Below are 22,074 nucleotides of genomic sequence, written 5' to 3'. Positions count from 1 at the left end.
TGGGAGCAAAACTGAGGCCATCCTGGAGGGATCTTTAAGCCATCACGGCAGTTGCTCCCCTGCTTTTTGTTGGCCTGGAAAACCTCTTTAAATTGGGGTGAGCTCTTTCCCAATGAATAAAATTTGAAAAGGAGTTTCCATCTGTCCTGTTTGCCATCGTTCACTCCCTAGAGACTAAAATGGACAATGTGAAATTTGAGCGGGCCCCGAACAAGGAGTATATATCGGAGGTGGTGACCCTTTGAGAGCTGTATGCAACGAAATTTCATTTTGATGTATGCCGATTGGTGTACATTCAAAGTGACAATAAAGTTATCATCATCATGATTGAGAAGACCTACCTGTCCTCCAAAGAGCTGAAGACCCTCTGTAGAGTTACCACATAAAGGGGCTTAGGAGTCCTTGGCGTTCTCTTGAGTTTGATCATTTTCTTGCAGATGTTTCATTACCCAAGTAGGTAACATCATCAATAGTGACCCTATTATTAATGATGTTACCCAGTTTGGGTAATGAAACGTCTGCAAAAAAAAACCAATCCAGCTCAGAGAGCACCAAGGACTCCTCATTTCAAGCCTGAGCTACAAATAGTCTCCTTTACAAGTGCTTTAGGCTGAGAATAGCATTGGGATCAGGCAACTTTGCTAGGGCAAAATTGGCACTCGGACCTAACCCGGTTGCAGGAACTGCTGATTTGGCTCTGATCTGGTGATGCTTCAATGGGTCTGGGTTAGCGAAGAGCAGGGCTTGGATTTAGGCTCTGAAAAATCGGGTCCCCCTATCCCCAAAGCGATGACCCATTTGTTTGAATGCAGTCAAGCCAATGCCTGTCAATGTTGAGGAACGGTGGCTCAGTGGCTTAATGATGCTGGCGATAGTCTCAGCTCCAGCACTTTGAGCCCTAGCACTGCATGGTGGGGTGAGCTCCTGTCACTCCCTTCAGCTTCTGTCCACCTAATAGTTCAAAAGCATGTTCTATGAAAGTAGATAGATAGGTACCACTTTGGTGGGGAGATGAGCTGGTGCTCTGTGCAGGCAGTCAGATTCCAGATGGCTCTGAACCTTCCCGCTTGTGGTGCCCACTTGTGAGGCAGCTCTGTGGCGCACCTCGGGAGACGTGCAAGCATGTCCTCTAGCAGGACTGGTACCTTGTCAAGCCAAGCTACTACTCTGCCACAGCATTGTGGTTTCCTGGCCACGGTAACAATGCTGTACAACAACAATAATACCTTGGATATTTTCAGTGAAATTAGACCACGCCACACTGACCTGTTTGTATCTCCATATTTTTTTCCAAATAGACACAGAACCTATTTCTTTGAAAAACTTAAAAAGGCGATCCCAGTTTTTTGAACAAGGTAAAAGCAATCAGTATTCCCCCCACCCACCCCCCAAAGCTAACATTTCATGTAATTTCATGAAATTGTGCCTCCCCTGCCTTCTCTTAATCAGCCTCTGGTGTTGGGTTCTATCATGCCAACTTTCTTAATCTCTTTCCATTCTTTTCCCTAGGGGCATCAGGTTACAATTCATGGGTATATCTTTGTGGTAATGGGATTTGTGTGTTCCTTTTCCCTCAAACCTTTGACACTCTTGACAAATTCAAATCCTGTTCGTAGTGAGCACCAAATGTAGTACGGCCTGTTTTCATTCGACTCATCGTCTTTTCTCCTGCGTGCTGGAATTCAGCAAAACCTGTGTTATGTAAAATGACCAGGCTGAAAGAAATGATCAATGTTAAAGTCACATTTATTATTACAATTGGTGCATCCGTGTGTTATAGGAATAGATGTCTTATCTCCATGGGACAATTTTAATCCTTCAAAAACTAAAGGAAGCATTTTATTTTATTTTTATTTTAATTCCATTTATATCCCGCCCTTCTCCAAAGACTCAGGGCGGCTTACAAGCTTAGCAGTAGCCTTCATTCTATGTATATGCCTGCTTATTAGGGCTTTCACACACACCCCAAGCGGCATTATTACAAAGTCAGCTTAATTGCCCCCAACAATCTGGGTCCTCATTTTACCTACCTCGGAAGGATGGAAGGCTGAGTCAACCTTGAGCCTGGTGGGATGCGAACCTGCACTAATTGCAGGCAGCTGGTGTTACGCCACGAATCCTATACCTGAGTTCTTAAAAGCTGCTAGGAGTGTGTTTTTGCATGCCACACGTCACCTTTTTCACCCTCACTTCAGAAACCTGTGTTTGTTTTATTTGTTATACGTGGAATGTTTTGAAGTGATGAAGACAATATTTCTCACTGATGTTTGTATTATGTATTAGTCAAAGGTCTTTTTTCCTCGGTGTTATTTTACCATTGTCTCCGTTTTTTCCATACAAAGGATGAAAGGCCTGTCTTAGTCCTAACTATATCTTGCCCTCAGCATCTCTGCCAGGCGCTCTTTTATGGCACGGCTTTGTGCACAAGCTGGCAAGGTCTTCAGAAATGCAGGCCAAACTTCCCTAAATGCAGAATGTAACTTTATCACAAAAGACAGAAAGAAAGAGAGAGAGAGAGAGAGAGAGAGAGAGAGAGAGAGAGAGAGAGAAGAAGGGAGGGAGGGAGGGAGGAAGGAAGGAAGGAAGGAAGGAAGGAAGGAAGGAAGGAAGGAAGGAAGGAAGGAAGGAAGGAAGGAAGGAAGGCAGTTAGAAAACTGCAACTTGACTTCTTTGTCAATCTTTTCCCCAGTATCAGGTTTTTGCATAAGGAATGCATATTGTTTGAGACTCTGTTTTTAGTTTAGTTTTTCTGGGCAAGTTGTGTGCGCATGTGTGCACACGTGCACGCACACACACACACACACACACACACTATAGTGGAAGCTTTATACTAAAGAGTGGACTTGTATCACATCACTAAGTCTTCTCAGCAGGATCACCTAAAATTCAAATATAATTTTAACACAGTCAGTTGGGAAGCACTTGTGGAAAAGCAAAAATGGATGCCAACACTGTTTCTCAAAATGTCTGGCATGGGAAGGAAGGTTTGGCTAGGCAAGGGGGTGACTCAGGCTGGTGGGGACAGAAGTGGGGAAATGAGAGCCGACGCTGCAGGAGGGGGGCAAAGAGGAAGTCCAGGTCTGGACAGGAGAACCATAGAGTGCAGTACCACAAAGAATTTTGGAAGGCCCTGGGGCTAGAAGGCCAAGTGTGTGTCCCAATCTATCCATTCTGGAAAAAATAAAAGAAAATGGATTATAACATGAACAGCTCTTGAAGTTTGTACCTCTTCAGGGATGGGATTTTTCCATGAGGTACCTCATGTGGAAAGTATATGACGAGTCAGCTGGAACGCTGGGGCTGAATTCCATTTCTGTCTCATACAAATGTTTTTGGATAAACTACTTATCTGTTAGCTTTGAACTTTGCCTCAATGAATGTGGCCATTGCAACAGTGATTTCATAAATAATGTACTCAGCTCACTTCCTTTCAAATTGCTCAAAATTCTAGATTAGTCCCCATCAGCCTACCAAGGCTGGTGTGACATGCTTGTTTTTGAAGACCACACATTTTTGACTGGTTGGGGAATTGGGATATAGTTTTGCAAAGAAGAGATAGTTGGAAATGATACAGGAATGTGAATTCCCCCAACAAAACAGTATACTACCATAGCATTCTTGGAAATCTTCTTCTTGAACTGTCTTCTCAGAATTTATTTTTGGTGTACTGGCATAATAATCAAGGAGGTTACCATAAATACTTTATTGTTGTGTATGTATGGCAGACTTGATTAAAAAAAATGTGCAATTCATGGTGTTTGTATGAAACCAAAGCAGGTAATCCTCAACTTACAACAAGTTCTGCTGGTCAGTGAGAGAGTTGTTAAGTGAATTTTGCCCCATTTTACTACCTTTCTTGTCACAGTTGTTAAATATTCACTGCATTTGTTAAGTGAGTAAAACGGTTGTTATGTGAATCTGGCTCTCCCATTGACTTTGCTTGTCAGGAGTTGCAGAAGGCGATCTAGGGACACTGCAACCGTCCTAAATATGAGTCGGAGGCCAAGCAGCTGAATTTTGATCACCTGACCGTGGGGATGCTCCAGTGGTCTTAAGTGTGGAAAACCAGTCATAAATCCCGTTTTTCAGTGCCATTGTAACTTTGAATGGTCCCTAAGTGAATGGTTGTAAGTCGAGGAGTACCTGTTTAATGATTTTCCTTTTTTTAATGACCATAAGAAATATTTGCCTGTTGGAACACGTTAGATGAATACTTGATCCAAAAAAGGGGTGGTTCCAGGGCAGCCTTTTGGTATGGGTTGAAAGGATCTCTTCCAGATAAGAGTAACAAAGATTTTCCACCCTCTTCTTGTTCTTCTTTTTTTCATAAATCACCCAGGAGGTCAGGAGCCTGCAATACTTGATGTAAGTAATGCTCCATTATTATTATTATTATTATTATTATTATTATTATTATTATTATTATTATTATTACTATCATCATCATCATCATCATCATCATGTCAGCCAGATGTTTAGGCTAGAGTTGCCACTTGTATTCACCTATCAAGTCCTTCCATCATCTTTTTTTTTTCATTTGTTTTTTTATTAATTTTCCACTATTACAATAATATCTTTAAAAAGCAGCGTGGTGCCTGGGTTACAATAGTTCCATTTCAGACAAATGCATAATATTACAGATCTCCAAGTTGTTGTAACTAATATTCCCTCTCTCTTATTTCCTTTAATACATATTATCTCTTATCTAAATTAACATACTTCTCATTGCTATCCATCAGTCATTTAATAGTTTTCTTATATTTATCAATACCTTAATATATTTTATATTATAACATTCCATTTTTAAGATATCAAAACACCTTATATATTTTTCCAGTTTTAATTTTACATTAATATTAAGATTAAACATTTAAAGTTTCCCATTTTCATATTTGTAAATAACCACCTTTCCCTTTACACAGTTTTCTCCAATACCTAGTAATGTAAATACACTTCTTATTTATCTCATTTTCGTATCGACAAGTTAGTAGTACAATATGAGAATGGTAGTCATTAGAATACCAATTGCAGGGAGGAGGAAGAGGAGGAGGACAATATAATATTTTTATTTCTCATTTATAATTTCCAGATATTGAAAATTAACCAAAATTTCTCTGTTTCAATATTTAACACATCCTTTCATGTTACTACATCCAAGTATATTAATTACATTGTATCATTCTTAACATATATACATCTTAATCCATTTCATTTAAAGAGTTCAGTATTTCAATGTTAGTATTCATACATCTGTATTTTATTTTTGTTTTTTTTAATTAGTCAATATTTTTATCTACTAATCAAAGCAATCTCTCATAATCCAAGTACAATCCTATCTGTTTTGGTGTTATCTATTTCAGGCCTCTTAAGTATGTCCATATTTCTTCAATCTTATTCTTGCTTTCTTCCTTTGCCATGTCATTTTTCGCTTCTTTGCCTCAAGGTCATCAAAACATTCTTGTATTGTTGTATCATATTTAAGTAGCCCTCTAGTCTCCGTTTTTGAAGGATTGAGGGGTCTGTTAACAACACCAAATCTTCTTATTATTTTCGCCTCTTGATATAGTTGCGCTGGGCTGAATAAATTTTGTTCCAACTGTTTCTCATTTTTGTCTTCGAAAACCTGTGTTTTTTGAGTAGTTAATTCTTCTGCCAATGTATTTGATTCTTCTGTTAAGTTCTGTCCCGATAAAATAGTAGCTGTAGTCACAATTTGAGTTTGTTTCTTCGAGATACTTTCTATTTCTTTTCCAAAAGGTCTTATTTCATTGCCAGCTGCAGAAAGGAACTGATAGGTTTGGTAGGATATTTCCCACATAGCATAGATTTCTTTTTGAAACTCTTCCATGGTGGTGTTTTACATCTGGTGTTCAAGGTTAATCTTATCTTATTTTTCTTAAACGTTTTCTTAATTTTTTCTTTAAAAAAGAAAATCAGATTGCAATTTCAGGTTTAGCCACTGGGTGTCCCCCAAGCGCTTTGAAAGTTCTTTTCTTTTAATCCGTTTCTTTTTTCAACATTTTTAAAAAAAACACCCCTGAGCTTGCTTGCCACTTGTTTGAAGGGGCGGTTAAATTCCCCCCTCCCTCTCCACAGGGGGAAGGTACTTAGCAGCTTATTTAGGTGAAAAGAAGAAGATTAAGGTATAAGAGAGGAATCTTACCCCATCTCTTCCATGCTGCTTTAATGTTGCCTGATGGTAAATTTGACATTGGCTGTCTGCTGCCTAGTAACTGGCCATATTACTATGGCCAGTCTTTCGTACGCCGGTACAAAGGGAATGCAGGCACTAATGGGAGGGGGGTTGCGGCTCCCCCGTGTTTCTGCAAAAGCCCCTTCTTTCTGGTCACCCCTCCAGGGTGACTCTTCGGCCCTTTTAGGACCCCCCAGCGATGCAAAACTGGACGTGGAAGACGAGAGCCATCCTCCAGACATCCATGCCGGCTGGCTTGGCAAACCGGAAGTCTCCTTTCATCATCTTGACCAGGGCTAGACAACCTTGGCTCTTTTATGACTCGTGGACCTCAACTCCCAGAATTCCTGAGCCAGCCTGGCTCAGGAATTCTGGGAGTTGAAGTCCACGAGTCATAAAAGAGCCAAGGTTGCCTATCCCTGATCTTGACAATTTGTTCTCCAAAGTTTTCCCCTCCCCTCTCCATTCCCATCAAGAGGGTTAGACTGGATTCCAGATGCGTTGAATTGGAGGGGAAGGTTTATTCCCTGAAGGCTAAAACATATGAAGAACAGTTGCAGGAACTGGGTATGTCTAGTTTAACGAAAAGAAGGACTACGGGTGACATGATAGCAGTGTTCTGATATCCAAGGGGTTGCCACAAAGAAAAGGGGGGTCAACCCATTTTCCAAGGTACCAGAAGGCAGGACAAGAAGCAACAGATGGAAACTAATCAGGTAGAGAACCAACCTACAACTAAGGAGAAATTGTCTGACCGTGAGAACAATTAATCAGTGGAATGGTCTGCAGAACTTACGGGTGCTCCATCACTGGAGCTTTTTAAAAAGACATTTGTCTGAAATGGTCTCCTGCTTGAGCAAGGGGTTAGACTAGAAGGCCTGTTATTCTGTTGTTTATTGCCCTGCAAAGGGTTCAGCACCCATTTTGATAGCCCAGCACTCCTGTTTTTGCCAGCCTTCTACAGAGAACCCTCTGGGCCTGCTAACCTTTGGTTTCTTCTTTCAGCTCCCTGTCCCACCCATTGCGGCTCCCAGCCGTTGGACTTGGGATCAAGAGGAAGAAAGAAAAAGGCAAGAGAAATGGCAAGCAGAGCAGGAACGCTTACTCCAGGTCTGGAAGTAAACTTGTGTGGTTGTCCTTCCTGCTAGAGCTGCTTCTGCTCTTGGAGCAGAACACCCTGACTAAAACATGTCTGGAAGCTGACGCTCCCTCAGGGCCTCTCTTCTCGGTGAAACACTTGAGGATAGAAAACCTGCCCCAGCATGCTACTTTAGGTAGCTACTGGCAGGGTGATTCTATCCAGGTGCACTTGGTTACACATTTAGCAATGATCAAAGGATTTTTGCCCATATAAAGCCGGGATGTTTTGGTGGCTGAGTGTCCTTCATAGATCTTGGAGATCTGTTTAGGGAGAAGAGTCATTAAAGGAGAAGATTTGTAGCCCAAGACTGAAATGAGGGCTCCTTGCTGCTCTCCAAGCTTGGTTGTTTTCTTGCACACATTTCATTACCCGAAATAGATAATGCACTGATGATGTTACTTAGTTTGGGTAACGAAATGTCTGCAAGAAAACAACCAAGCTCAGAAAGCACCAAGGACCCCTCAGAGGGAGGAGTTTGGAGGGCAAAACATAGGCTTTCCATAGCATTTTTACTACATATTCCAGGTCTTACAAGTTGCTAAAATGTCTACGGAGATTCTCAATCATCCAGGTCATGATTGTCCCAAAGGTGCTTTTCCAAAAGGCAACTGGGTTTTCATGTTTGTTTGTTTTTTCTTGAAAATATTTTGTTTCTCATCCAAGAAGCTTCTTCAATTCTTCAGAATTGAAGAAGCTGCTTGGATGAGAAGCAAAACATTTTCAAAGGAACAAAACCAAGGAAGTCCGGTTGCCTTTTGGAAAAGCATTTGTGGGAAAGTTGCTAAAAAGTTGTGGGGGGAAATAGTAGTAAAAACTAGTGTTGGATGCTTGGCAGGATGATAAAAATGGAAGAAAAAACTCCAAATAAGAAAAAAAAATATATTAAGGTGGGAGGGAATCATATAAAAATGGTAATGAAAGAAAAATGGCCTACAACGATGAGTCTGGAAGTGTACCTGGGAAAATGTTGCCACGTGGATGCGGTTTGCTTCTGGGGTGGTTGTACAACTTGTTTAGTGTGCGTGCGAAGGGTTTGTGCCAGGTGATTGGAAAAAGGCCATTGTCATTTCCTTCGAGAAAGCGGGTGCGGCAATAGCAATAGGACTTTGATTTATATACCACTTCATTGTGCTCTATAGCCCTCTCTAAGTTTACAGAGTCTGCACATTGCCCCCCACAATCTGGGTCATTTAACTGACCTTGGAAGGAGGGAAGGCTGAGTCAACCTTGAGCCGGTCAGGATCGAACTCCTGGCAGTGAGCAGTGAGTTAGCCTGCAATACTGCATTCTAATCACTGTGCCACCACAGTGGAGCAAGAGCCAATGAGGCCAAAATGGCTGAAAACAGACTATCTCGACTCAATGTGTATAATTTCCTTGCCTTCCTCTCCATTCTTTAGTCCAATCCTTTGCGTGGTGTTGCTTACAAAAAGGGAACGCCTTGGCGGGTGAGTCGGGACGGAAAACATCCTGTTTCCTGGAGTTTCTCTTTGCCTTTGTAAGATTTTGCCTTGATTTGCTTCTTCCCATCAGGAGCAGTACAAGCGTGAGCAAGACAGGCTTAAGGAAGAGTGGCTGAAAGCCCAGCGGGAGGCAGAAAAAGACATATCCAGTTACTTAAAGGAGGTCAGTGCTCAGCCTGTTTGCAGTTTGACCTCTCTTGCAGAAAGGCAAAAATTGCTCCTGAGCTTCTCAAGGCCATTTCTAAAGCAATACACCTGGAAGGCAGAAGCACAGACCGGCCTTGTTCCTTTGTTGAGGAAAAGCTGAATGTAGACAAAGCATAAACCTCAAAGAAAAAAAAAAGCAAAGTGTTTTGGTAGCCGAGAGAACTGGGCAGTTAGCACAAACCCAGCAGAAAACTCTCTGTCTTTCCTTAGCTGTCAATAAAAAAATTACGAATGAGGTGCCAAAGCCTAGAAATTGTTCCCAGGCACTGCAGAGTTGAAAATTAAAATTAGGAGAACTTCTGTTCTAATATTGAGAGCAGTCTTCCAATATCTCAGGAGCTGCCCCAAAGAAGAGGGAGTCAAGCTATTCTCCAAAGTACCTGAAGGGAGGACAAGAAGCAATGGATGGAAACTAACCAAAGAGAGAAACAACCTAGAACTAAGGAGAGATTTCCTGACAGTTAGAACAATCAAACAGTGGAACGACCTGCCCCCAGAAGCTGTGGGTTTTCCAACACTGGAGGCTTTAAAAAAGAAATTGAACACCCATTTGTCTGAAATGGCATAGGTTCTCCTGCTGGAGCAGGTGGTTGGACTAGAAAATCTCCAGGGTCCCTCCCAACTCTGTTATTGCATTATTCTGTTAGGGTCTATGATCTTCACATACATGTGTTACAAATAAACTCCAAAGCAAGGGTGCAGAGAAAACAACACAGGGGAACCTCTGAAATACTTGACTGAATTTGGTGTAATTACACACCAAATGTTACAGATTAAAAATGCAGTCAAAATTAGTTGGCAAAAAGACAGAACCCCAGAAAGGCCCATCTAAAGAAAATACTGGTTGGTTGGTTGGTTGGTTGGTTTTGGATGCACAACTTTATTCATTTCAAATGGATTTGGGCAAATTCATCTTTGAAAGATACAGGATTCTTTGGTTCTTTCTGGCTTCAACCAGCTAGCCTAAAATAATGTTAATTTAATCAAGTTATAAGATGTGTCTGGTCCTATAGCATGCACTTTTACATAAGATTACCAGATTCAGTCCCTGGTATTCAGAAATAATAATAATAATAATAATAATAATAATAATAATAATAATAATAATAATAATAATAAGAATAATAATAATAATAATAATAATAATAATAATAATAATAATAATAATAAGAAGAAGAAGAAGAAGAAGAAGAAGAAGAAGAAGAAGAAGAAGAAGAAGATGATGATCATCATCATCATCATCATCATCATCATCATCATCATCTATTTTGGGTACAGGTAATTCTCCACTTATGACCACATCACTGCCCAATATTACTGTTGCTAAGTAAGATGGTTGTTAAGTGGGTTTTGCCCCATCTTAGGATCTTTCTTGCCAAAGTTGTTAAATGAATCACTGCAGCTGTTAAGTTAGTAACACAGTTGTTAAGTGAATCTGGCTTCCCCATTGACTTTTGTTTGTCAGAAGGTCACAAAGGGTGATCACATGACCCCAGGGCCCTGGAACTGTCATTACATGCGAGTCAGTTGTCAAGCATCCAAATGCAAATCACATGATCATGGGGATGCTGCAATGGTCATAAGTGTGAAAAATGGTCATGGTTGACTTTTTTCCGTGTTGTTGTAACTCAGAATGGTCACTAAGTGAACTGTTGTAAGTTGAGGGCTACCTGTATGATTTCAGACAAGTCCAGTCTCTTTTGAAAAGCCTCCAGGGATGGAGCACCCACAACTTCTGGAGGCAAGTTGTTCTAATTGTTCTAATTGTCAGGGAATTTCTCCTCAGTTCTAGGTTGCTTCTCTCCTTGATTAATTTTCATCCATTGTATCTTGTCTTGCCTTCTGGTGCTATGGAAAAATAAATTGACCCCCTCTTCTTTGTGGCAACCCCTCAGATATTGGAACATTGCTACCATGTCACCGCTAGACCTTTTTTCCCCTAGAGTAGACACACCCAATTCCTGCAATCACTCTTCCTACGATTTAGCCTCCAGTCCCCTCATCATCTTAGTTGCTGTACTCTGCACTCTTTCCAGAGTCTCAAGATGTTTTTTATAATGTGGTCCTAGAACTTCACATTGTCAAGTGTCTCAATTTTAATCACATGACCATGGGGATGCTGCAACAGTCATAAGTGTGAAGAAAAGGTCATAAGTCACTTTTTTCCAGTGCCGCTGTAACTTCGAGCGATCACTAAACAAAGGTTGTGAGTGGAGGACTATCAGTATTGTGGAAAATCCTCTGCATAGGAACAGCATTTGCTTGTTGATGTAGACCAGACGTGTCAAACACAAGGCCCGGGGGCCGGATCCGGCCCACGAAGTGGTTTCATGTGGCCTGCGAAGCCATCCTGGAAACAATGAGGGAACGGCCCCCACTGCCTTGGCCGTGGCCCAGAGACCCTCCTTCTGCCAGAGACCCTCAGATCTGTCCCACTCCTGCCCAGGCCCCCATAGGCACCCTTGATGCCAACGATGTAGAGCTGGCCACGCCTACCCAGTAGGCCATATGCACTCTAGCCACGCCCACCCAGTAGGCCACACCCACCCAGGCCACACCCACCCAGCCCCCTGAGGGCAACCGCAATGCTGATGCAGCCCTCAATGAAATTGAGTTTGACACCCCTGATGTAGACAATCAGCTAGAGACTTGGATGGTCTGAAGTGACATAAAGTCAACTCCAAAGACAGGTGGAATACCTTTTGCTTGGTTTTTTTTTAAAAATCCATTGATCCAAATCTCTGATATACTACCTGAACTATCTTTCTAATGAAAGACCCATCACGTGTACCTCAATTCATAGCAAAACATACCTAACTTTCTCTTCTGTATTTAACTTCTTCAAAACTTGTATTCTTTTTTAGGAACAGACTAACCTGACGTGCCCTGCTATAACCGGGAGTGTACAGGAGGTCCCAACTTCTTTGTGGGAAAGGAATGGAAGTAACAAGAGTGATTGTCTTAGTTCCGAAAGAAATTGGGAAGAGGAAAGCAGGCCAGAGTATCAGGGGAAAGATGGCGAGCTAGCGAGAAGCAGCTTAGAACAACAAGGAGTTTTACAGGTGGAGCAAAAGAGAAAGTTACAAGAAAGAGAAAATGGGAAGGGATGGAATGGACAGGACACAGTATACTATGCAAAGGAACCAAGTTATCCAGAAGAAGTGCCTCAAAGATCGCAGGTAGAACTTGTCAAGGAACCAAGGCATTGGGAAGAAACATCTCAAAATCTTCTGATGGAGCCAATTAAAGAACCAAAATATGGTGGTGAAACATCTCAGAATCTGCTCTTTGAACCAATCAAAGAACCAGGGTATCAGGAAGAGACATCTCAAAAGTTACTGCTGGAACCGCTCAAGGAACCAAGGTTTTGGGAAGAAGAATCTCACAAAACTCATGTGGAAATAATCAAGGAATTAAGATACCAGGAAGAAGCATCTCATGACCTGCTGATGGAACCTATCAAGGAACCAAGGTATCGGGAAGAAGCATCTCATGACCTGCTGATGGAACCAATCAAGGAACCAAGGTATCGGGAAGAAACATCTAAGGACCTGCTGATGGAGCCAATCAAGGAACCAAGGTATCGGGAAGAAACATCTAAGGACCTGCTGATGGAGCCAATCAAGGAACCAAGGTATCGGGAAGAAACATCTAAGGACCTGCTGATGGAGCCAATCAAGGAACCAAGGTATCGTGGCGAAGCATCTAAGGACCTGCTGATGGAACCGATCAAGGAGCCAAGGTATCAGGAAGAAGCATCTCAAAAGCTGTTAGTGGATCCTAGAAAGGAACCAAGTTATCGGGAAGAAGCATCTCGAGACTTTGTGATGGAACCTATGAAGGAGCCAAGGTATCAGGAAGAAACATCTAAGGACCTTCTGATGGAACCAATCAAGGAACCAAGATATCGTGGCGAAGCATCTCAAAAGCCGCTGGTGGAACCAGTCAAGGAGGTGTCAGTGCAAAGATTTCAGTATCAAAGGTCTGCATTACTCTATGCCTGGGGTCCCCAACCTTGGTAACTTTAAGACCTGTGGGCTTCAACTCCCAGAATTCCCCAGCCAGCATGGCTGGCTGGGGAATTCTGGGAGTTGAAGTCCACAGGTCTTAAAGTTGCCAAATTTGGGGACCCCTGCTCTATGCCCTAATCTTACATTTAAGGTTTAGGGAAGAATTTGTGGAAATCCTATATTATTAATGCATGTCACACAAAGCCATAGTATTTTATGGGCTGGTGCCCAGACTGGACCTGCTGTCTTCTCTTAGCTCCCAAGCAATAAATAGATGTGATTTTCCCCCTAGTTCCCAGTATTTATGGATGGAGGTTTTGTCCCACTGTGCGGTGTGAGTGTTCCTTACTGCCTTCTTGACTTAGTAAAACTGCGGAAAGGACTTTTCAGGGTCCCTGCATCGAGAAAGTGTGTTCCTTCCTCAGACTCCTTAAGAAGTTGACTGAATCCTCACTGCCCCTAAAACCATGGAGTGATGAGAAAATGGTTGCTGGGGGCCATTTTTCTTCATAGGCTTCCATCCATAGCTCTCTTTGGTCCTGCTGTGGAAGCATTTTGTTCTTTGATGCTTATATATTTTGCTGCTGCTTTGTCATTTCACTTGAAAGCCTTTCAATGACTTCACACCAAGTCATCTTCAGTAAATGTTTTAGATCAGGGGTGTCAAAATGGCGGCCCACGGGGCCAGATGTGTCACGTGCAGGCCACGCCTCACCTCAGCTCCACAGAGGCAAGTTATGTCGCGATCCGTCACGATCCGTCACAGGACGTGATCGAGTTTGACCCCATGGTTTAGATAATCTCAACAATCTTACTTCTAAAGGTAGCTTGCCAGTAAAACACGACTTGCCAAGCTCTTGCAGCTGTGTTGACCTGATAGTAAAAACTGACATGAGAAATTCAAGTCAACCATTTATTATATTGTAGTATACAGATCTGTATTCCCAATTCATATGTTCGTCAAAGACTATTTATGGAACTTGTGATCCAGAGAACTATATACATTTTTTTAGCTGGATGATCAAACATGAGGGCCACTCCTAGCTTATGCAATAACTGTCTTCTAGTGATTGCAACAGAGGATGAGTCCCATCAGCCAAGGATAGTCAGCTGGCAGGAACCAGGAGATGGACTTCCTTTGTCATAGCCCCTATCCTTAGAACGTTCTCTCTTCAGAGATTAGGATGGCCTGACATTCTTGAATGCCTATGTTCCTGGGCCTGGGTATGTGAGGGGCCCCATCTCCTGTTTATTATCTACAGTTATGATTTTATGATTGTTCATCATCCTGAATCATTTGTTTGAGATTGCCAGCCAATCTCGATGGATGGATGGATGGATGGATGGATAGTCAGAAGCTCTTGGCCTTTACTCTAGCTAACTCTTGTTTATGGTCTCTTTACTCCAGACATTATGAATCACCAAGACTCTCCAATGAGCAAGGAAAGTACTTCAGTGTGGACAGGTAAAAATCAATGAGTTTTTACTAATGGCGCTGTTTGGAATTTTAAAAGGAAAAGTTACTTCCTGGTCCTTCCCTTCTGGAAAGTGAATCACTCTTGATTGATTCCTTTTTTTTCTTTTTTTAAAGTCACATAATTTCCTAAACATATCCCTACATGCTGAATTCAAAGGTTTGGTCCAGAGCAGGAACAAATCAGGACAACCAGATGCTGTTCAACCCTTTAAACTTAAGCTTCCATCAGTGTGATCTAGCATGGGCATCAGCATTTACAAACATGGTGTCCCCCATAATTTGGAAGCTACTAGAATGGTTCCCTCTGCCTTAATTAATAGAATAGAATAGAATAGAATAGAATAGAATAGAATAGAATAGAATAGAATAGAATAGAATAGAATAGAATAGAATAGACAATATGGAAGAGAGAATAGAATAGAATAGAATAGAATAGAATAGAATAGAATAGAATAGAATAGAATAGAATAGAATAGAATAGAATAGAATAGAATAGAATAGAATAGCAATATGGAATGGATTAGAATGGGATGGGACCTTGGAGGTCATCTAGTCCAACCCCTTGCTCAGGCAGGAAACCCTATACCATTTCAGACAAATGGTTGTCCAGTCTCTTCTTAAAAATGTCCAGTGTTGGAGCATTCACAACTTCTGGAGGCAAGTTGTTCCACTGATTAATTGTCAGGAATCTCTCTGGGCCATTTCTCCCAAGGTTCTGCTCTTTAGATTGGGACCCTCCTGCCCACCAGGTGTGTGGCTGAACCTCTGTCATCACGGGCTGGAGCGACCCCAGGAAAATGGATGAAGGATCTCTGTGGCTTCTTCAAGACTGACATCTATTGGCGCTGCCCAAGTGTGGGATGCGGCTTAGATTGGCGTGCTTCGTTTGCAGGCACTAAAGATGCAGAGATACCGTTTAATAAAAGCCAGCCCTGGACGTTCAGCAGAGAAAATGCCATTCTGGTTTGGTGCTTTAGGATAGATTTTCCTCCTGGAAAATATGAGCTCAACATCTGCAATAGATTGGAAGAAACAGTTGGCAGCTTATATGTAAAATGCCCAGACCAATATCTTGAGATTCTTGGAACAGAAAACAAACCCCCCCCCAAAAAAACCCCCACACGCTAACTCTATTCTTAGGAGCTCTTGAGTAATACTAAAGTTATATCTTGAAAATTCCTGTGAGAAGTCATATTTTCTGCCGTGAACCTATTACTTCCCATTTTCCGGGGGCTTCTTTAGCACTTTTACAAATAATCGTTAAATCATCAGTCTGAGTTGTTATAACATGCTTTGCACTCCCAGAGATGGTTATGTATGTTGCATGTGATATGTCATTCTGTGAAGAACGTCAATAATATTGTTTCTCCTTTTTTCCCCAGAAATAAATCCAGATCAACCACTGATTTAGACAATCCTCAGCCCAGTGGTAAGTTCTGTCGTGGAAAGGGGAAAAAACAGGCAGAGAGCCAGGAAAAGTGAATCTGTAAATAAAACATAATTCCAAGGGGCCATGACTAATGTAGTCTTAGTAATAAATGAGGCCTTAGGGTTTTCTGCAGCCTTCACGGCATCAAAGTATATATCCCTTGTTTCGGATTAGGTCTTTTTTTAGTTCTTAATACCAAATTATCGAGCACCAAACAAAGGTATTTTGATCCTGGACAGATCAGAGTTGTAATGATTGGAGTGACTTGTGGTGAATAGGAAACTGTAGTAGATTTTCTATGAATAAACAAGACTTGTTAAGCAGAGTGCTTTGAATTTTTAACTTCGCTGTCGGGTAACCTGTTAGCTATTTTTTTCCCCTTTCATGTATGTAATATACAGCAGGTCAACCAAATTGCAAATGAAACGTAGAATCTTATAAATTTTCAACCAGTTTTGCAAGGCGGGAGGGGGGAGCTATTATTGTTGCAATAGATTTGTCAGTGCTCAGCTGGGGGCATAATATGTAGAATCAGAATCAGAATAGAGCAGGAAGGGACCTTAGAGGTCTTCTAGTCCAACCCACTGCTCAAGCAGCACATCCTATACCAGGGGTAGGCAACCTCAGCTCTTTTATGACTCGTGGACTTCAACTCCCAAAATTCCTCAGTCAGCTTAGCTGACTGAGGAATTCTGGCAGTTGAAGTCCACAAGTCATAAAAGAGCCGAGGTTGCCTACCCCTGTCCTATACCATTTCAGACAAGTGACTGTCCAGTCTCTTCTTAAAAACCTCCAGTGATGGAGCACCCAAATGTCTCTTCCACTGGTTAATCGTCCTCATTGTTAGGAAGCTTCTCCTTAGTTCCAGGTTGCTCTTTGATTAGATAGGTAGGTAGGTAGGTAGGAAGCAATGGCGAACAAATGGTTTTGTGTTGTTGATTTTTTTTAATTTTTTTTTAAAAAAAGTTGCTGTCTTGTTCTGTTTTGTCAATGTTAAATCTTTTTTTTTTCAATTTGAATTTGCATTTTACTCTTCTGAATGAAATTAAAAAAAACACTATCACATTAGGGCTGAAGAAGAAGTTCTCTGAGCAATCTTGGAATGCCACCAACTCCCTGAAAAGATCTCAGAAGGAACAGGGCTTGTCAGCCGCTGAGCTGGAAAGGCAGCAGATTCTTCAGGAAATGAGGAAAAGGACCTCTCTGCACACGGACAACAGCTGGATCCGGCAGCGCAGCTCCAGCATGCACAAAGAGCCCTTCAGTCTGGCCGGCAGTAAAATGAGGAGGTAATGGAGCCCCCAGGAACAGCCCTACCGTGACTGAACACCCCCAGTTCTGATCTCCCCCCTCTGACCCCTGAAGATTCTCAGTGATCCAGGTCATGGTTGTCCCAAATGTGTTCCCACCCACCCACCCACTAAAGGGCAATTGGACTTTGTTGGTTTTATCCTTGAAAGGATTTTGCTTCTCATCCTTCTTCAGTTCTGACTGAATGGTGGGAAATGGAAGGATTTCTGTTCTTTGCACTCATCTGGTCATTAGCGCTCTGAGAGTCATCCGATCAGAGTGCAAATAGGGGTGAAACCTTCTTGAGACTGCTGCAAGGACTGCGTTGTAAGCAGGAGATACGTAGTGTCAGATCCACCTAGTGCTAACGACCAGATGACTTGCAAAGGCTATAAATCCTTCCATTCCGCACCATTCAGTCAGAACTGAAGAAGCTTCTTGGATGAGAAGCGAAACCTTTTTGAGGATAAAAAAAAAACCAAGAAAGTCCGGTTGCCTTTTGGGGAAGAAGAGATCCAACTTCTCTCTTTCTTCTCGGAGATGAAATTTCCCCCTTTTCAATAACATTTTCTCCTCTCATAAGCTGCCTTTGCAAGTGCCTGCTCAATTACATCCGGGGCTTCTTTTGGTGTCTTCGGGCGTGCAGTTCAAGATATTCAAGAGTCAGCCCTTCGGTCAGTGTGTGGAATTCAGCATCTTCTCTTGTATCGAGCTGTGATTTTTCTGCCCCTTGTCATTCTATTAGCATAAGCCCGTGGTGGTAAACCTATGCCACACGTGTCACAGGTGGCACGCAGAGCCCTCTCTGTGGGCACGCATGCCATCGCCCTAGTCCTAGGTCTTCAGATGGGTTTTATAAAACCTTTTCACTTAGGCCACCGCCGCCGCTGCCGTGTACAAAAAAAGAAGGTTCAATCAATTTCAACTTCTCACGGGGAAAAAAAAGATCTCGCAAAGTTGGAATTGATTGAACTTTTTTAGTCCCACCCAGTCTGCCGTTACCACTGCAGCTACGCTCACCCAACGGGCCATGCCCACCCGGCACCTGACGATACATAAGTGGGTTTGGGGTTGCAGATTGGGCACTCGGTCTCTAAAAGGTTCGCCATCACTGGCATAAGCAACTCCATTACATTTGTTGAAACCTCACCGCAGTTATTCTCCAGTTACAGTGTAGAATTTTTCTATGTTTTGTGTAGAATGATCTGCTACAGCCACTGTACATTTCTCTTCCAGAGGTGAGAGCTTAGATAATCTTGACTCTTCAAGGACAAACACCTGGAGGCCTCATTCCTGGATGAACCAATCTGCATCTTCTACATCTTTATCAAGCAGCCAAGAGTTTGGCCAGCATGTTCCTCCTGTGGTGTCCACCTCCAATCGGGCCTACATGCGCACCCCGTCTTCCAGCCTGCCCTCTCCTTCCTCTGTATCTATGAAAACATCTTCCCTGCCCCACATCCCCCCATCGCCTTCTCTTCCTCAAGCTCCTTCGCCAACCGCTTCTTCTCAGTCTGGGACGCAACAGCGCAACAGGTATCAGAAGCATCTGCTGAATCCTTTTTTGGCTCTCCCTCATCTTTTGGGGTGGGAGCTTGAGAAAAACAACCTGGCAACCCCCCTGAGATCTGCTGTGAATTCCTTGCAATGTTATTGGGTGTGTTATACGAGGGCTTTTCAAGCAGTGGTACGGGTATCACCTGTGGTACATTGGCACCTAGCAGGTGGTACACGACCATCCTAGAAAAGTAGTGGGGGAGGGGAATAAGATGAACTGGTGGCAGCACAACCACACAAGCCTGAGCGAGAGACGGCTGGAGCTGCAGGGCTGTCAGGGCTTAGCAGAAGCGCCAGGATCAGTGCCAGGCTCCATCTGGAGCTCGGCGCTGATTCCAGTGCTTCTGCTGAGCCCAGAAGAAGCGCTGATCAGCTGGAATGCTGCAGCATCTCCAGGGTCTTGTGATTTACATTCAGATGCTTGGCAGCTGATTCATATTTATGATGGTCACAGTGTCCCAGGGTCATGTGAAGTGACCAAAACCTGCTGCAACCACCCAGCAGAAGGGGGGGAATAAAAACCAAAAAAACCCACCCCACCTCCGCTGCCAATCCTCAACAGAAATGCTCACAACAATGAAAATCTCGGACAGGAGGAAGAGCGCAGCCGGGCAGGCAGGCAGGTGTCTTGCTCGGCTGTGGCTTGGGGGGCACTGTTTTCAGTGCCGTTGTAACTTCGAACAGTCACTAAGTGAACTGTTGTAAGTTGAGGACTACCTGTACTTCATCACTTTTTTCCTTTTTTTTGTCATCAAGTTTTTGACACCTTGCTAGGTGACTGGTGGTACTCGGATGTTGCCATATCCTAAAAGTGGTACAATGGGTGAAAAGGTTGAAAAGCCCTGTGTTATAGTACCAAAAAGTATACAGGTAGTCCTCGCCTTACGACCACAGTCGAGCCCAAAACTCCTCTTGCTGAGTGTGAGAGTTAAGTGAGTTTTGCCCCATTTTATGACCTTTCTTGCTTGCTACCGGTGTTACGTGAATCCCTGCAGTTGTTAAATTGGTGACATTGTTAGGTGAATCCCCACTGACTTTGCTTGTCGGAAGGTGGCAAAAATTGACTGCAGGACCCTGGGACACACTGTGACCGTCACAAATAGGAGTCAGTTGCCAAATGACCGAATGTTCACCCTGTAACCAACGAGATGCTTCAGTGGCTTTTAGTGTGAAAAAGGACCATTACTTGTTTATTTTTCCAGTGCCGTTGTAACTTCAAACATTCACTAAATGAATGGTTGTAAGTCAACAACTTAAAAGGGACACGGTGGCTCAGTGGGTTAGGACGCTGAGCTTGTCGATCAGAAGGTCGGCAGTTTGGCGGGTCGAATCCCGAGTGCCGCGTAGCAGAGTGAGCGCCTGTTACTCGTCCCAGCTTCTGCCAACCTAGCAGTTCGAAAGCACCTAAAAATGCAAGTAGAAAAATAGGGACCACTACGGTGGGAAGGTATCAGCGTTCCATGTGCCTTTGGCATCTAGTCATGCCGGCCATATGACCACCGAGACGTCCTCGGACAAGCGCTGGCTCTTCGGCTTTGAAACGGAGATGAGCACCGGCCCCTAGAGTCGGAAACGACTAGCACGCATGTGCGGGGGAACCTTTACCTTTTACCTAAGTCGAGGACTGACTGTATGCCTTCCTCCACAGCAGGTCATCCATCTTCTTGAAATTAACATGATTCTGATGTTTAATACTACTATAGTTTATTTTATTTATTTTATTTATTTTAATTCCATTTATATCCCGCCCTTCTCCGAAGACTCAGGGCGACTTACAAGCTTAGCAGTAGCCTTCATTCTATGTATATGCCTGCTTATTAGGGCTTTCACACACACCCCAAGCGGCATTATTACGAAGTCAGCTTAATTGCCCCCAACAATCTGGGTCCTCATTTTACCTACCTCGGAAGGATGGAAGGCTGAGTCAACCTTGAGCCTGGTGGGACTCGAACCTGCACTAATTGAAGGCAGCTGGTGTTACTTAAGGAGGCATTAGCCCACTGCTCCACCAAGGCTCTGATTGGCTGATTCATTGATTTTAGGGAGATTTATCCACACTATCCCTTCATTTGAAACAATTGGGTGCTTTTCTCTGCTTTAGCCACTTTATTTCTGTGAACAGGAGAACAAGCCACCATTTTTCAGCCTACATGTAGCTATGGTGACTGAATACAAATAGTGAGTGCCAACAGAACACCTTTGCCTCTCTTTTGCTGTTCCTTTTTCTAAGGTGGCTGAACCCTTTTATTTTTTTTAATCCTTTGATTGTATCATTTAGAATTTATGAGTGTACTCAAAGCTACTTGCTTATTCTTTTCGTGGCTGTTGTTTTACATGTGGGTAATCCTCGACCACAATTGATCCCAAACATGAAATTCCCAAGTGAGACATTTGTTAAGAGAGTTTTGACAAAGGCTGCTGTAAACCAGACTCGTGATTTTCAGCCATCACTGAACATCAGTCATACAAATTTGATTAATAAACCAACTTCCCAACAAGGCACATTTAGAAATATTGTCCAAATAGCCAGAAAAGTCAATGAAAGCACTAGATTCCATGTAATTTTATGTTTGATAATTGACTTTTTAAAGGTTTCCAGGTGTGTAATTGGAAGCCAAATCCATAGAGAGTGTGCTGGTTGAAAATGGACACACTCAGTGTCCAAAGACTAGACAAACGTCATCCCCAGCAGTATGCAGGTAGTCCTTAACGTATGACCACAACTGAGTCCAGAATTTATGTTGCTAAGTGAGAAATGTATTAAGTGAGTTTTGCCCCATTTTACGACTTTTCTTGCCACCTTTGTTAAGTGAAACACTACAGTTGTTAAGTTAGTAAAATGGCTGTTAAGTGAATCTTGACTTTGCCAGTCAGAAGTTTGCACAAGGGGATCCCATGACCCTGGGACACTGCGACCATCATAAATGTGAGTCAGCTGCCAAGCTTCTGAATTTTGATCACGTGACCAGCAGGGATGTTGCAACAGTCTTTAAGTGTGAAAAAGTGGTTGTAAGTTACTTTTTTCCAATGCTGTTGTAACTTTGAACTAAACTGTTGTAAGTTAAGGACTACCTGTACTTTGGTGGCCTTCTTTGAACCCGTGACCCCTGGGCTTCTCCAGGAAAGTGAGGCAAAGGCTACCTGAACCCCCAAAGGGAGGGGCAAGACTCCCCCAGCCCAGAAGCATCTCTGTGTTACCAGCATTGGCAACTGGCAAGAGGCTGGCTAGGCTGGGTCTTCAGTCTCATTCCCCACCTTTAATATCGCCTGACTTCAAAGGCATCATCACGTTGCCTAAAGAAGAAAC

The 22,074-nt window shown here is 42.8% G+C and overlaps 1 protein-coding gene across 1 annotated transcript in view; it reads left to right on the top strand.

Moving 5' to 3' along the window:
* LMO7 (LIM domain 7) overlaps positions 1-22,074 on the top strand; it is a gene marked incomplete at its 5' end in the record, with an annotated part of 95,676 nt that overhangs the window by 67,852 nt on the left and 5,750 nt on the right. The window contains 9 exons of the mRNA XM_083361305.1: positions 1,299-1,355; positions 4,340-4,365; positions 7,199-7,303; positions 8,868-8,960; positions 11,869-12,986; positions 14,423-14,479; positions 15,874-15,920; positions 16,990-17,209; positions 18,447-18,746. Of these exons, the coding sequence (XP_083217431.1) occupies positions 1,299-1,355; positions 4,340-4,365; positions 7,199-7,303; positions 8,868-8,960; positions 11,869-12,986; positions 14,423-14,479; positions 15,874-15,920; positions 16,990-17,209; positions 18,447-18,746 (2,023 nt within the window). The remainder of the gene's footprint in view (positions 1-1,298; positions 1,356-4,339; positions 4,366-7,198; positions 7,304-8,867; positions 8,961-11,868; positions 12,987-14,422; positions 14,480-15,873; positions 15,921-16,989; positions 17,210-18,446; positions 18,747-22,074) is intronic.

The sequence above is a fragment of the Vipera ursinii genome (genome assembly GCF_947247035.1).
Source record: "Vipera ursinii genome assembly, chromosome: 4".
Lineage (NCBI taxonomy): Eukaryota > Metazoa > Chordata > Lepidosauria > Squamata > Viperidae > Vipera > Vipera ursinii.
This window is presented reverse-complemented; position numbering and strand designations above follow the sequence as displayed.